The 13,119-nt window shown below is 42.6% G+C and overlaps 1 protein-coding gene across 3 annotated transcripts; it reads left to right on the top strand.

The window, feature by feature from the left end:
* The first annotated feature begins 632 nt into the window (after positions 1-632).
* Positions 633-11,808, top strand: ENPP5 (ectonucleotide pyrophosphatase/phosphodiesterase 5 (putative)). 3 transcript variants are annotated; one of them, XM_027886623.1, is made up of 5 exons: positions 633-690; positions 2,676-3,527; positions 6,754-6,930; positions 7,825-10,244; positions 10,491-11,808. In XM_027886623.1, exons 2-4 carry the CDS (start codon positions 2,714-2,716, stop codon positions 8,193-8,195), a joined length of 1,362 nt encoding a protein of 453 aa, XP_027742424.1. In that variant the 5' UTR covers positions 633-690; positions 2,676-2,713; the 3' UTR covers positions 8,196-10,244; positions 10,491-11,808. The 3 variants fall into 3 exon arrangements, with proteins under 3 accessions (XP_027742424.1, XP_027742425.1, XP_027742427.1); XM_027886624.1 differs by having other exon boundaries at positions 635-690; positions 2,673-3,527; XM_027886626.1 differs by having other exon boundaries at positions 643-686; positions 2,673-3,527.
* The last annotated feature ends 1,311 nt before the right edge of the window (positions 11,809-13,119 follow it).

The following is a 13,119-nucleotide window of genomic DNA, read 5'->3' as shown; positions in this document are numbered from 1 at the left end:
GGCAGCAGGACCAGGGCAGGGATTCTCCCTCTTTACTCGGCACTGCTGAGGCACCTCAAATTCTGTGTCCAGTTCTGGGCCCTGCACTTCAGGAAGGACATCGAGGTGCTGGAGCGTGTCCAGAGAAGGGCAGTGGAGCTGGGGAAAAGGTCTGGAGCCCACGTCCATGTGAGGAACAGCTGAGGGAGCTGGGCAGGCTCAGCCTGGACAGGAGGAGGCTCAGGGGGGACCTTGTCACTCTCTACAGCTCCCTGACAGGAGGGTGTAGCCAGGTGAGGGTCGGTCTCCCAGGAAACAAGCGACAGAACAAGAGGACACACACAGCTTCAAACAGTGCCGGGGGTGTTCAGGCTGGACATCAGGACTAATTTCTTCACAGAAAGGGTGATTAGACATGGGGACGGGCTGCCAAGGGAGGCGGTGCAGGGACGGTGTTTAGGGAAACACTTAGTGCCGTAGCCTAGATGACACGGTGGCGGTCGGTCACAGCCTGCCCTCAGAGCTCTTTTTCTAGCTAATTAACCCTCACTCTGCGGCTCCGTGACCCCCTCACGGCCGGACCCGCCCCACGCCCGGCCCCGCCCCGCGCGCGCTGAGTGACGGCCCCGGCGGCCACTCCCGGCGCCGCCGCCGCCGCCGCTGCGCCCAGGGCGGTGCCGGAGCCCGACCCGCTGCTCCGCGGGCCCGCAGGTAACGGGGGGAACGGCCCCGGAGAGGGAGGGTGCTGGCGGTGGGGTGGAGGTTCCTGGCGTCCTCCAGCCCGGCTCTCACACGGGGTTCCGGGGGCTGCCGAGCGGGGAGCGGCGGCCTGGGCTCGGCGTTGGCTTGTGCTGGGCTCCGGCGGCCGCCGAGCGCGGCCCGCGGTGTCCGTCCGTCCGTCCGTGTGTCCGTGTGGCAGCTCCTGACATGGGCAGACCGGTGGCTTTGTCTTTGTTCCCCCAGAGCCCCTCGGGTCCCCAGGGCTTTGTGGTGCGGGGTTCTGGATTGACCCGCGTCGGTAGATCGGTTTAGATTGTATCCAGGGAAGACTGGCATAGGAGGGCCTTGAGAAGGAAAAAAAAAAAAAACACAAACCACAAACAACAAACCACCCATCATTTATTATCTATTAAAAGCATGCAATTGAGGAATTAGAATAATAGACTCATAGGTCACATTGAGGTCATTAACTACGTAGAATTCAGAAGTTAAGACTTGATTCCGCTTCAGAGTACTTAAATCCGTGTTTGTCATTCCCCAAGGGAAATTTAAGGGCTACATTTAATTTGGGAGGTGGGGTTCAGATGGACACAGCAGCATGTTCTCCCTTCCTTTCTTCACATTCAGCTGGAAGAGATCCCCCGTCAGGAGGAAAACTGGGAGATCCTGCAGCCTTTGGGTCTGTGCTGTTTGCTGAAAGGGGAATTACATCTCCAAAGTGTCAGTGTATTCTTAACAGAACTCAAGGCCTGGATTTTAATTCTGGGAGACACATAAGCTTGGTGTAACATTTAACTGCCTGCAAATCTTAGAATCTTAGAATCACAGAACACTTTGGATTGGAAGGGACCATAAAGCCCATCTAGTTTCAACCTCCTGCCATGGGCAGGGACACCTTCCACTAGACCGGGTTGCTCCAAGTCCTGTCCAGCCTGGCTTAGAACAATTCTAGGAATGGGGAAGCCACAACCTCTCAGGGTAGTCAGCAGTGCTTGAACTGTTATCAAGTGAAAAGAATCAGAGGAACTGGGGAATTGGAGTGGGAAAACTTCCCATGGAATATCTTGTATTCTACCAGAATGACAGATCCTATTCCGTCACTGCACTGGTATTCAGATGCTTGTTACAGTATAACTTTTTGTATTAACTAGGATATTTATGTACTCTGAATATAAAGATGATTTTATTTGTTGCAAAATCACTGTTTTCCAGATGAATTTCAGTAGTGACTTGTACCAGAGGATTGCTGAAAAATGGAAACCTAAAGGGAACTTTGTGGAGTATCAGTGCAAGACTAGATTGAGCAATCCAGTAGTTAAATGATGGTGTTGAGCAAGAAGTGGGGAATATAAGCATGAAATTTTAGGTTAGTTACAGACAGGGAAGTCTCGTGAGGATTCTTACAGGGATCTTGCTTTGAGTAGATAACTGAGTTTTGAACTGGAAGGTATTTGGGAAGGGCAGAAGGAAACTGGGGCAGGGGAGCACAACCCAATACAAAGTGAAATTATGTGTCCTATTATGTCATGTTGTTAATTAAGGAATTCCAGTCATAAGCAGGAGTAATCAATATCCTTGAGTCGTATGAACAGAATTAGAATCACAGAATGGTTTGGGCTGGAAGGGACCTTAAGGGCCCTCTATTTCCAATACCTTGCCATGAGACAGCTTCCACTAGACCAGATTGCTCCAAGTCCTGTCCAACCCTGCTGAGAAGAATTCCAGGGATGGGGCATTGACAGCTTCTCTAGGCAACCTGTGCCGGAGTAGCACCACCCTCACAGTGAAGAATTTCTTCCTAATGTCTGCCTTCTGTGAGTTTAAAGCCATTCCCCCTTGTCCTGACAGTCCATGCTCTTGTAAAATACAGAAGATGCAAATACCTAAGGAATATTTTAGCTACTCATTCTTAAAACTAAGTTATGACTTTGACAAAACATGTTAACACAAACAAACCTTCTGTCTCTGCTCAGCAGATGCCTTGTTGCCTCAGAAGACACCTTTCAGAATAGCCATGAGCTGTTATTGGAAAGTCCTGGGAATTTTCTTACTATTTCTTCAGAATGCGCTGTGTCTCCAGCCCAGAGTGCTGCTGGTATCTTTTGATGGATTTCGATGGGATTACATCTACAGAGTCCCAACTCCCAACTTCCATTATGCCATGGAGAACGGGGTTCATGTCAAGCAGGTCACCAATGTGTTCGTAACGAAAACGTACCCAAACCATTACACCCTGGTGACCGGTCTCTACGCAGAGAGCCACGGCATCGTCGCTAATGAGATGTACGATCCTGTTCTGAATGAAACCTTCTCTCTGACCAAAAGGAATACCTATAACCCCAAGTTCTGGGAAGAGGCCACCCCCATATGGGTAACAAACCAGAGGAAAGGACACAAATCCGGCGCTGCCATGTGGCCTGGGACAGATGTGAAAATACACGGAGTCTTGCCCACACATTATATGCCCTACAATGAAACCGTTCCCTTTGAAGACAGAGTTGCCAAGCTCATTGAGTGGTTTACATCAAAAGAACCCATAAACTTTGGTCTCCTGTACTGGGAACAGCCTGATGAGATGGGACATTTTCTGGGCCCGGACAACCCGCTTATGGGACCGGTAATTAGTGATATTGACAGCAAACTGGGATATCTCATCTCCAAGCTGAAGGCAGCGAAGCTGTGGGATGTGATAAATGTCATAATCACCAGTGATCACGGGATGTTGCAGTTGTCTTCGGAGAGGGTCATTGAGCTTGATCAGTATGTGGACAGAGAGCTCTATAACGTCATTGACCATTCTCCTGCAGTAGCCATTTTGCCAAAAGAAGGTAGGAGCTATAGCAGTAAAATTGTCTGAAGAGATACTTGAGTATTCAAACTTTATAGACATCATTCTCTAACTGAAGTGGTGGTAGCAGTGCTGATGCCAGTAGGACATCAGCCTTGAACAAGGAATGTTTGCAGGATCACTTCTTTATTCTTTTTGGTAGTTCAGTCAAAAGCTGGGATTAATTTTCTAAAATGAAAAGGGAGCAAATCTATCCTTTGTTGACTAAAGTTGCCAAAGATCCTTCAGTCTTTGTGAGAAGTAAGATGATATAATGGCATTATCAAGGCTGAATGGCGTTCTAGATAGATAACACCTGAGTGTTACGCATCTTGCCTTTCATCAAGGTGCTGAAGCCATAGGGGAAGAATTATATTTCTAACTCAGAGTTAAACTGAAACCAGATGGGGACCTTTGATAAAAAGAAAGCCTGTGTTGGCTATTTGATTAGCTGCCAGCTATTGTAGTTCACTAGTTTTTTTCCCCGTTATGCTGAACAGCCAGCCACTTATGTTGATACTGTTTTCATTGTGATGATGAGCAAGAATATTGTTGGAATCAAAATCTGAATCTGGTTGCAGTCACTGAAGGGTTGCTGAGGTGTCAGCTGATGTTTACTGTCACTAATACAGAGATGCTGCTATTTATTTTGATGATCAAGTGCTATAACCATTTGGTGCAAATGTGTTAACCTGAAAAATAGCAACCCTGCCCACACAAAAAATTGCTGATTTGGAAGTTGAGTTTTAAGGTGGCCTTCTGAAAAAGTGTTTTTTATGAGTTCTGTAAAATTTGTATCACTGATGGATAGCACTTCGTAGGGAGGGTATGTTGCAGACTTTTATTTGCAAACAAATGTCTCTTGTCATTTTTAATTTGATGAATACTCCAGACTGAATTGTTAGTATGTCCAAACTGAGATCATCGCTGCCTGAGCACATTGTTTCCCTCAGTGCTGACAAAAAGGCCAAGTTTGGGAGCTCCATCCTCATAAAGACCAACATGGCTGAGCAGGATGTTCTCATAAGCAAGTAAAGAAGCTGTAAAAGTAAACTTTGGTGCTGAAACATCCCTATGCAGTAAATGAGAACCGGAGGATGTGTAACTTGATTCTCCTGTCTGCTAAATGCTGAGAAGAAACAGTATCTAGGCAGCAGTCAGATGACAGAATAGTAAAAAAGCCATTTCAGTGGATTTCAGAAATAGCTTGGATTTGGTTTTGCCCAGAGATTCAGGTATTTATTACATTACCAGTAAACAAGAATTGAGTTTTGAGCACAGCTAAAATTCCTTCTTTCTGTGTTGCCATGTATGATTTTTATTATAAAACAATGAGCTTCATTGTCAGTTAAGCTATGAACTAACATATACTTAAGTACATAACACCGATTCTTCACCTGTTTGTTATTCCATTTGTCTTGCTTAAGCCAAGAGAATGGTAAAACTTCCACACTGAGGAAAAGTTTGAATGCTTAAAAATGCAGCAATTTCTTTTAGTTTAACTGGCTGCATATTTCTTCCCCGAGAGATGGATTAAAGCCATTATTTAACCATGCTGGTGTATTAGTGTGTGTGGGGAACTAATAATGTGTTTGCAAAGAAGGTACAGCTGCTGATGCTGGCTTTTTTCTTGAATTTAATATAAACAATTAAAATAATTAATTTAGTGTAAAATCATAGTTTGCTATTTTTGGGGCTTCTCCTGTCTGCCATCCCCCGTAGAAAAGTGGCATAACAATATTAACTTTATTACTAGTATAGTCCTAGAAATGATATATTGGAGTCCCTTGTTGCTGGAACTCTATCATATCTCTCTATCAGCATTTTTGCTGTCTCATCTTGACCTCTGTTGTGTTTCTCAAGTTTTTATGCCAGTTTGAGATAAGAAACATTGTACGTTAATGTATTTCCAGTTTTCCTTCACAATTTCTATACTGAATTTTAGGAACTGAGGGGGAAAACGAACATGGTTTATTTAGAGACATTGGACACCTCCTCCCAACCTTTTTTTTTTCCCTGAGATACATTCGAAACTCCACTGAGGCTGTAAATGGTCACTGAAATGGGCCTGCAGAGATACTGTGCACTCAGCTGCCCCACTGGATTATGCACAAAGTACTTACCTAAGTCATGGAGCTGAGGGATTTGTTATTTCACAGAAGCCTGTTGTGTGCACTTCATAGCCCTAAGTAGGAATCTTTCCTCAATGGAGGGGGAGGATTGAAGAACTTTGCTCGGGTGCCAATTCCTGAACTTGTTTTTGTGCTTCTGTCTCTGTGTTCTGGTTCCTCCTGTCTGTGCACTGATGTTCCAGCTTGTCCAACTGGTTGTGGCTCTTAAATGACTTTTACTGGAAAGATAATCTCATAAACTGGAAATAAGCAAATAAAGAATTGGGGGTGGGAAATGCTTATTTATTCAGTGGTGTTAGTACAGGGCTTGAGAGTTTGCACTCACTGTGTCTAAGGAAGGGAAAGGAGCTGGCTCTGGGAATACAGAGAAGTAGCTCGTGCTGTTGGCTGTTACTGAATACAGTTGGCTGACAGTTCTAGATCAAAAGTTCCACCTTCATCTGCCATTCCAGCCTGTCCCTTGGCGTGCTTGTTGTTGTGTGTTCCCTGCTTGGGATGATTCAGCAATGCCAGGAAACAAAGTGGCTTCTCTCTTTCCCCTTTTAAAGGAAAGCAGCTAACAATGAGACTGCTTTAAAATAAATAAAATTAATAAAAAATGTCACTTGTCATCACAGCCAGCTGGGGGACAGACAGAATATGGCCTGAATGCCCCCATTACCTCGTGAACAGGTTTAGGAGCTATCTTCTTGCTTTCAGGCTTTGCATGGAGCTAGGAGGGGTTGGTTCTTTTTCCGTGGGACTTCTTAACTGAATGCCTTCTAACTCATTCCTGTGAGAAGCTTACATTCTGACAACTATGAAATGAGGGTTTTTTCTAAAATTAGCAGGGCACTTATTGCTTGGGAACAGGCTATGAAGTCTGGTGTCAGGTGGGATCTTACCATGAATGATCCTCTGGATTTCTCACAGTAACATATGTGCACACATTGTCTGCTACAGCTAGAATTAACTTTGTGAATTATATTAAATTCACTTCACTGGGGGGAAGTGCATTTTATCCTCTTCTTTCAGCTGTATTTAAACTACTGATTAGTTCAGTAAACATATTGATATGTTTAATTTTTGTCTTTTGTCTCTTTTGTTTATTTGAAGGCAAACTGGATGAAGTATATGAAGCTTTGGCCAATGCTCATCCCAACATGACTGTATATAAAAAGGAGCAGATTCCAGATAGATGGCATTACAAACACAACAGTAAAATTCAGCCCATTTTAGCAGTGGCTGATAAAGGATGGGAAATTGTACATAATAAGTCTGATATGTTTCTGTGTAAGTATCCTGTCTTTACGGTGGTTTGCTGTATCTTCCTAGTCAAGGACTGCACGTTGAACTTCCTCTCTCAGTCTCAACCTATGTTCATTTTTTTATTTTTCTTTAAAACTGTGAGGGAAAACTGAAGTGTGTAGAATTTCTGTTTTTTTCCCCCTGGTGGGATGGGAAGCACCCTACTATTAGAGGAGGGGAATCCACATTTAGCGTTTCTTTAAACATTAGACTTTCTGAGATAAGATCAGTCACGTTTTAGTGGCCTCATACTTGAGGTCTTTCAGGATGTAGCAAACTGACAAGCACTTCCTGAGAGATTAGAAAAGAAAGTTGTAACTGAATTTGTTGAGTAGAGGGTGAGTAGGGTTGTTTTTTCATGTACTACTTATTTACTGGGGAAGGCTGGGTTGGAAATACAAAAACGTTTTCTGGGCACTGGAGACCCAGTAGTGAGGTCTTTTCCTTGTTGATGATTTGATAGTGCACAAAACTGGACAAAGTGTCAAACTTGGAGTCAAATGGACAAACTGTCTCTACTTTGTTTTTCTGTAAGAGATCTGGGCCAGTTGCAAAGTTGGAGCTTTTCCTTGAGAAAAATCAAGGAAAGTTGGCTGTAGGTAGCGTGTCATTGACAGTGGTTACTGCCATGTGAGCTTACACTTTTTTTTAGCTCTTTCTGTTTTTTTTTTTCAAATAGTGATCTCCACTGTTGTTTTTTTTTAAAGCCATTTTCTTTTTGTAGTTCTAAGACTTCGTATTTGCTAGGAGACAAACGGATCAGAAGAATTCTTCTAAACCTTTGCAAGAATAACTGATGGCTGTGCTAATTCCAGGAAAGGGTTCAGTGCTCGTTTTGCAACTTAAGAATATTGACCTTTCTCTGTCTTTCATTTCCAGTTGGTAACCACGGGTATGACAACATCATACCAGAGATGCATCCCATTTTTGTGGCAGTTGGGCCTGCTTTCAGAAAGAATGCCACCAAAGAAGTCATGAATGCTACAGACTTGTACCCCTTGCTGTGTCATCTGCTTCGTATTGATCCTCTGCCAAACAACGGCTCCTTCAACTCTGTGAAAGACATCCTTGCTGAAGTTCCTGGAGCCTATGGAGCAGACACCTATTCCACAGTCATAGGAGTCTTCCTGGGCAGTTTGCTTGTTCTGGTTTTTACTGCCGTTTTTGTTAAGCATTTTGTCCTTGCCCAAGCAAATTCCATGCACATCCTACACACTGATGTTGCCCAGCCATTGCTGCAAGATCATTAACACTTGCGATTATTTCCTGTTTGAGGCTTGAAATAAGCATATGCAGAGAAAATAAGTAATAAAAGGTGGATCAGCATAAATATCTGGAGTAAAAGGAGGTGGATGCTGATCCATTGGTACTCTGGCGCACGTGCAGACCAGGGATGCAGAGAAAGAGCATGTTCCTGTTTCACCCTGCAGCCACTTCATCTTCCAGGGGTCAAAGATATTGTAGGTAAACTTGGAAAGCTGTTTATGTATGTAGACATGTAGTGACAACAGACCTCAAATACCTTATTAGAGCTGTTTTTAGGTAAATAACATCAGCTGAGGTGCATTTCACAGACTATTAAATGGTGATTTCATTTCCCACTTTTTTTTTTTTTTTTTTTTTTGGTTCCTTGAGAGGCTTTTTGAGTCTCTTCGATTCTCACAAGTCACCGAATGGGACTAAACTTCTTTGGGTTTTTTTCCATCCATGCCCTAGGAAACTCTTGATCACCATTACAGACAGTTTGGTTGGTAAAATCCTGTAGAAAACAACATTAGTATTCAGCTAGGTCATGAGTGCTAAGTGTCTACATTTAGAGTTAGGCATATTTCTTCAAACTACTCTGTTAATTGTAGCCTCAGAATATGAATCTAAGTGGTATTGCCTTCAGCAATTGGTATTAAACTGCTTGATTCTTAATCTTTTAAAAAATTTATTTCGGTAAATACAGGTCTTTACCATTTTAACTATGATTTTAAGTAAATGTAGGTCTTCACTTTTTTTTATTTCCTGTACACTGGACTAAATTTTCTAGAAGTTCCGCACAGCTGGCAGGATAAAGACACTTAAAAGCACTGCACCTGTATATCCAAATGGAGTCTTTTATATTTCTGTGATAAGAAGGTTCTTTCAGACTAAGGGAGATGAGTCAGTTAAGGAACATGAATGTTCAGGCTGGTTTCAGAGTTCCATTCCTGGCTGTTCATCTGACCTGTTATCGGAGACTCTGCATTAGTGTGAGTTTGACCTGTGTCTTGTGCTTTATCTGCTGTGCCTGGTGGGCCTTAGAATTGGATGAGCAGGATTAGAGTTGCAATTTATGGAGCAGCCATATAAATCTTAAGCCATATATGCTCTTAAACCTGAACAAGCACACTTTAATATTAAAAAAAAGGTATAAGACTGGAGTTTGTTCTTCTGGAGGAAAGCCTCTGTCAGGGAAATATATTAGTTCTGAGTCAACAAAGCTACATATTATTCTGATCCTTTTGTGTGTGGCAATAAATCTTCTTGCTAGTGTAGTTGAGGGGTTTTTTTGTGAGCTCACTTAAATGGTAGGTGAGAAGCTGCTGACTACGATTTGTGTGAAAAACATGGTCTGAAGTGAGAAAAGTTGTCTCATTGTCAGAGTTTTCCCCTTCTCCCTCTGTGAGATGGTATTTCTCATCACTTTGAAGCTGAGTACAATGCCTGAAGGAAAAGTAAACTTTTAAAATTCATGCAGAAATAGCAGACTGAGTATTTTTAAGTGCAATTTATAGCTGTATCCACAGCCCCCAGCAGAGGGCAAGGATAGGAACACTTCGGCTTTGGTTGTGCTCTGCCAGAGAAACAGCGTGACTGACAGTCAGTACTGCAAGGGCAGGGTTTGGAGTACAGAACTCGTTTTGCTGGACTAAATTCCAGACTTCATGAAGATCTGTTGGGTCCCTCTCTGATGGCAGGGACATTTGCTTAGCACCAGCCTGTCTTGCAGACAGATGTGAGCATTTCCAGAGACCACACCTGGGTGCAGCAAATGCTTGAGAGGGAATGCAGTGAAATAATCCAATTTAAGGGATATGCTGAAAGTTTAGCTGTAATGGTAGCTTTAGGAAGGCAGGAAACATGCAGATCTGTTGGGAGACAGCTCTCAGTTTGGGCAGATATGTGAAATCTTGTGAACTTACCTGACTCAGTGCTCTTGCTGTGCTGTGAACTGTCTTGTTTTCCTGTATTGCCATTTTCTTAAGAAAACACTAAAGGAAAAGGTCTGTAAAGCTGATTCTTAGTGGAGCTGGCCAATAGCCATGCCTTAGGTTTAATTTGCTGATGTCAGGTAAAACTTAGTGTTGTAGGGGCTTGTCAAGCTGTAAGGCAAAGGTGTTCACAGGAGTATTCAGAGACTGGGGAAGTCCGAGCAGAAAACTTGAACCTCTTGAATTGTTACTAATACCTCCCCTACCTACCTTCCAAAAAGTGGATGGCAAATAGCAAATTGATGCATTGCATCCAACTTTTCTTGCTGATTTGCAACTTCAAAATGAATTGTGGCACAAACTTAGTGTGTGTTTAGGGAAAGGTCTACAGGCTTGGATAAGGCAATAACAGTGGCAATTGGAGATGCCATAACACAATCTTGTAGCTACTGCAATTATGCACTTTGGAACATGCTGCTTTAATAGAAATTCTTCTTACTTCAGCAGTTTCATAGCAGTAATCATGGCAGATGTGAAAATAACTGGGTTGTAATCTCAGAGTTGTTCATTAAACCCCTGCTTTAATTGTGGCAGGTGTAGAGTTCTATCATCAGCCAAAGTAACTCTTGATTTTAAGGAGGGGTCAAAGTTGGTCAGTGTTGTTCAGTCATCCTGGACTTAAATTTACCTGCCCAAATGTGGGAAGAGCAGTTAAGTTTCCCTGACAAAGGCTTTGGGAACAATAATACTCAAAATAATTTGGGGACATGGATGTGTGAATTGCCTGTGTCATTGTTCTGTATTGCACTGTGAGGCCCTTCTTTGAGGAGGGTAAAATGAAACTGTAAAAAAAAAATGAAGGGAACCTTGTAGCATTTGGGTATTTCAGTTTAGGGCTAAACATTTCCTTTGTTCTTTGGAGTATTTGCAGGTACCTCTTGGGTAGTTCCTTGTTAGTGTATTTGCCCAGCTAGTGTGAAACACAATTTTAAGTTGTTGGGTGTGAGCTTAATGAAATTGAAAGCACAGATGATGAAAGCACAGCAACTTTTTCTCTGATGTGACATTTTGTCAGACTGTCTTTTTGGGTAAGGAGGACGTGGGATTTGGTTTCTTTGTATATGATACTTTTTGTGATGTGCAAACAAGTTTATTGGAAACTGGATTTGGGTACACTGTGTACTGCTTGTAACTTAGCTTGGAAACCAAGAGTGATGCATGATGTTGTGTTTCATTACTGACCTGTGAAGCGTACAGATGTCAAATGCTTTCTTTGTTCCTTCGTGTTTGGAACTGCTGGAGTTGAAATACATCTTTGCTGTAAGTCCTCCCAAGAGTGCTGGCTTAATTTAAAAATGCTTCTGGTAGACTTGAAGGGGAGGTGGTGACTGGGTGGAAATGGCCTTAACTCCTGCATCCCAAATATTTCTTGGACTCTGCATAGTGTATGCCTTCATTAAGAATAGCTGGAAGTATGATAGAACTTAGAAATTTTAAGTGAAAGTTCTTTTATAATTGATCTCATTTCCTACCTTGCTGCTGCTGTATATGAAAAAAAACAGCTATCAGTTACCAATGGTGGGAATACAGTTTCTTTTACCAAAAAAAATCTTCCAGACTTTCTTGGTAAAGACCTGCAGTACTGCTGCTACAAGAAATGGAGTCTCAAGAAAAATAATAATTATAAAAAAGGCAGAAAAATCAGATCCATAAAACTGTTTAGGTTGGTAAAGACTTCTACAACAAGGGTCCAGCCGTTAACCCAGCACTGCCAAGCCTGTTGTAGGATGAAGGGTTGTGCAGCCTGACTTTTCAAACAACCATAGAATGGTTTGGGTTCTTTTCTGCTGCCCCCCACCTGCCATGGGCAGGGACCTGTCAGAAGTGTGAACAACACGAGCTAAATGTGGAAGAAGAACAAACGTGCAGTGGTTGGGTCCTGCTGTTTTGTAAAATGCAAATTTAACAGGGTTACTTCCCAGTCTTTTTCCCTGCTTAAATAATGGCAAAGGATTCTGTGTTTACCACACCCGTGCTGCTGTCCAAACCTTTCATGGCGTGTTTGTCCTACAGTAAGAGTGGGCTACAAAAATTGTTGCAAGCACATGAAAGTTAAAAGTCCAATAGTGCTATCAGCCTTTCTATAATGAAATCCTAATCTGAATCCTATTAACAAACCTCCACTACTGGTTTTTTTTGCAATAAAAAAATGCTACCATGCATGTTAGCTGCGGCCTGATCCTTGGAGATACGTGATGTTGGTTTATTTTCATAGGCAGTGTGTAGGCAGCAAGTTAAACTTGCCCCTGAAACCAGCGTTTCAGAGATGTAGTTGAAGTCAGCTCAATTCTGGAACTGTTTCCTTGATGCTAATGGCCAAAAAAGCACAGAACCCCAGAGGGGTGGATGTTTTAGGGCTTCTATACCCACTGTTGAGAGTTCCCTTATAGAGGCAGTACACGTAATGAAACAGGAGCTTTCACTGCAGGACAGTGGCTACAAACATCCCCCACCCCCTTCTAAACCTCATTGCCACTTTAAGTGTTAAAAACATCCCCTGCATTAACGTGCCCTGTATGAACATTGCTGAGTTGTGCCTATTTAGCAAGTCATTAATTGTTGCCACAAACTGTCGCCCCTTTATCACAGCTCTGAGGAAGCAGAACCCACAACTTTGCTGTTCTTATTCTGAGTTGGCTCTTGGGAAGAAGAAGCTTTCATGAGAAACAGAACACAAACTGAAATGAGGCAGTTGAAGTATTTTGTCATAATTTCAAAAAATAATAATCTTTAAATAAATCAACTTTGTGTCTTAAGGACAAGGAGGTGTTTTTGTAGATTCTCTTGGTTTGTACATGATCTGTATGAAATCCTGGATGTACAAACACGACTCTGAAACCCATTGTGCCAGGAAGAATACTCAGAACCGTTACAGACCATACCACATCTTTGGAAATTAAAAGAATCAGCAATGCCACTGGAATACAGTTTACCC

Source organism: Empidonax traillii, unplaced genomic scaffold, assembly GCF_003031625.1.
Source record: "Empidonax traillii isolate 1590-97213 ecotype Southwest subspecies unplaced genomic scaffold, ASM303162v1 scaffold190:size869923, whole genome shotgun sequence".
Taxonomy (NCBI): Eukaryota; Metazoa; Chordata; class Aves; order Passeriformes; family Tyrannidae; genus Empidonax; species Empidonax traillii.
Note: the sequence above shows the minus strand (reverse complement) of the source record. Positions and strands in the feature narration are given on the sequence as shown.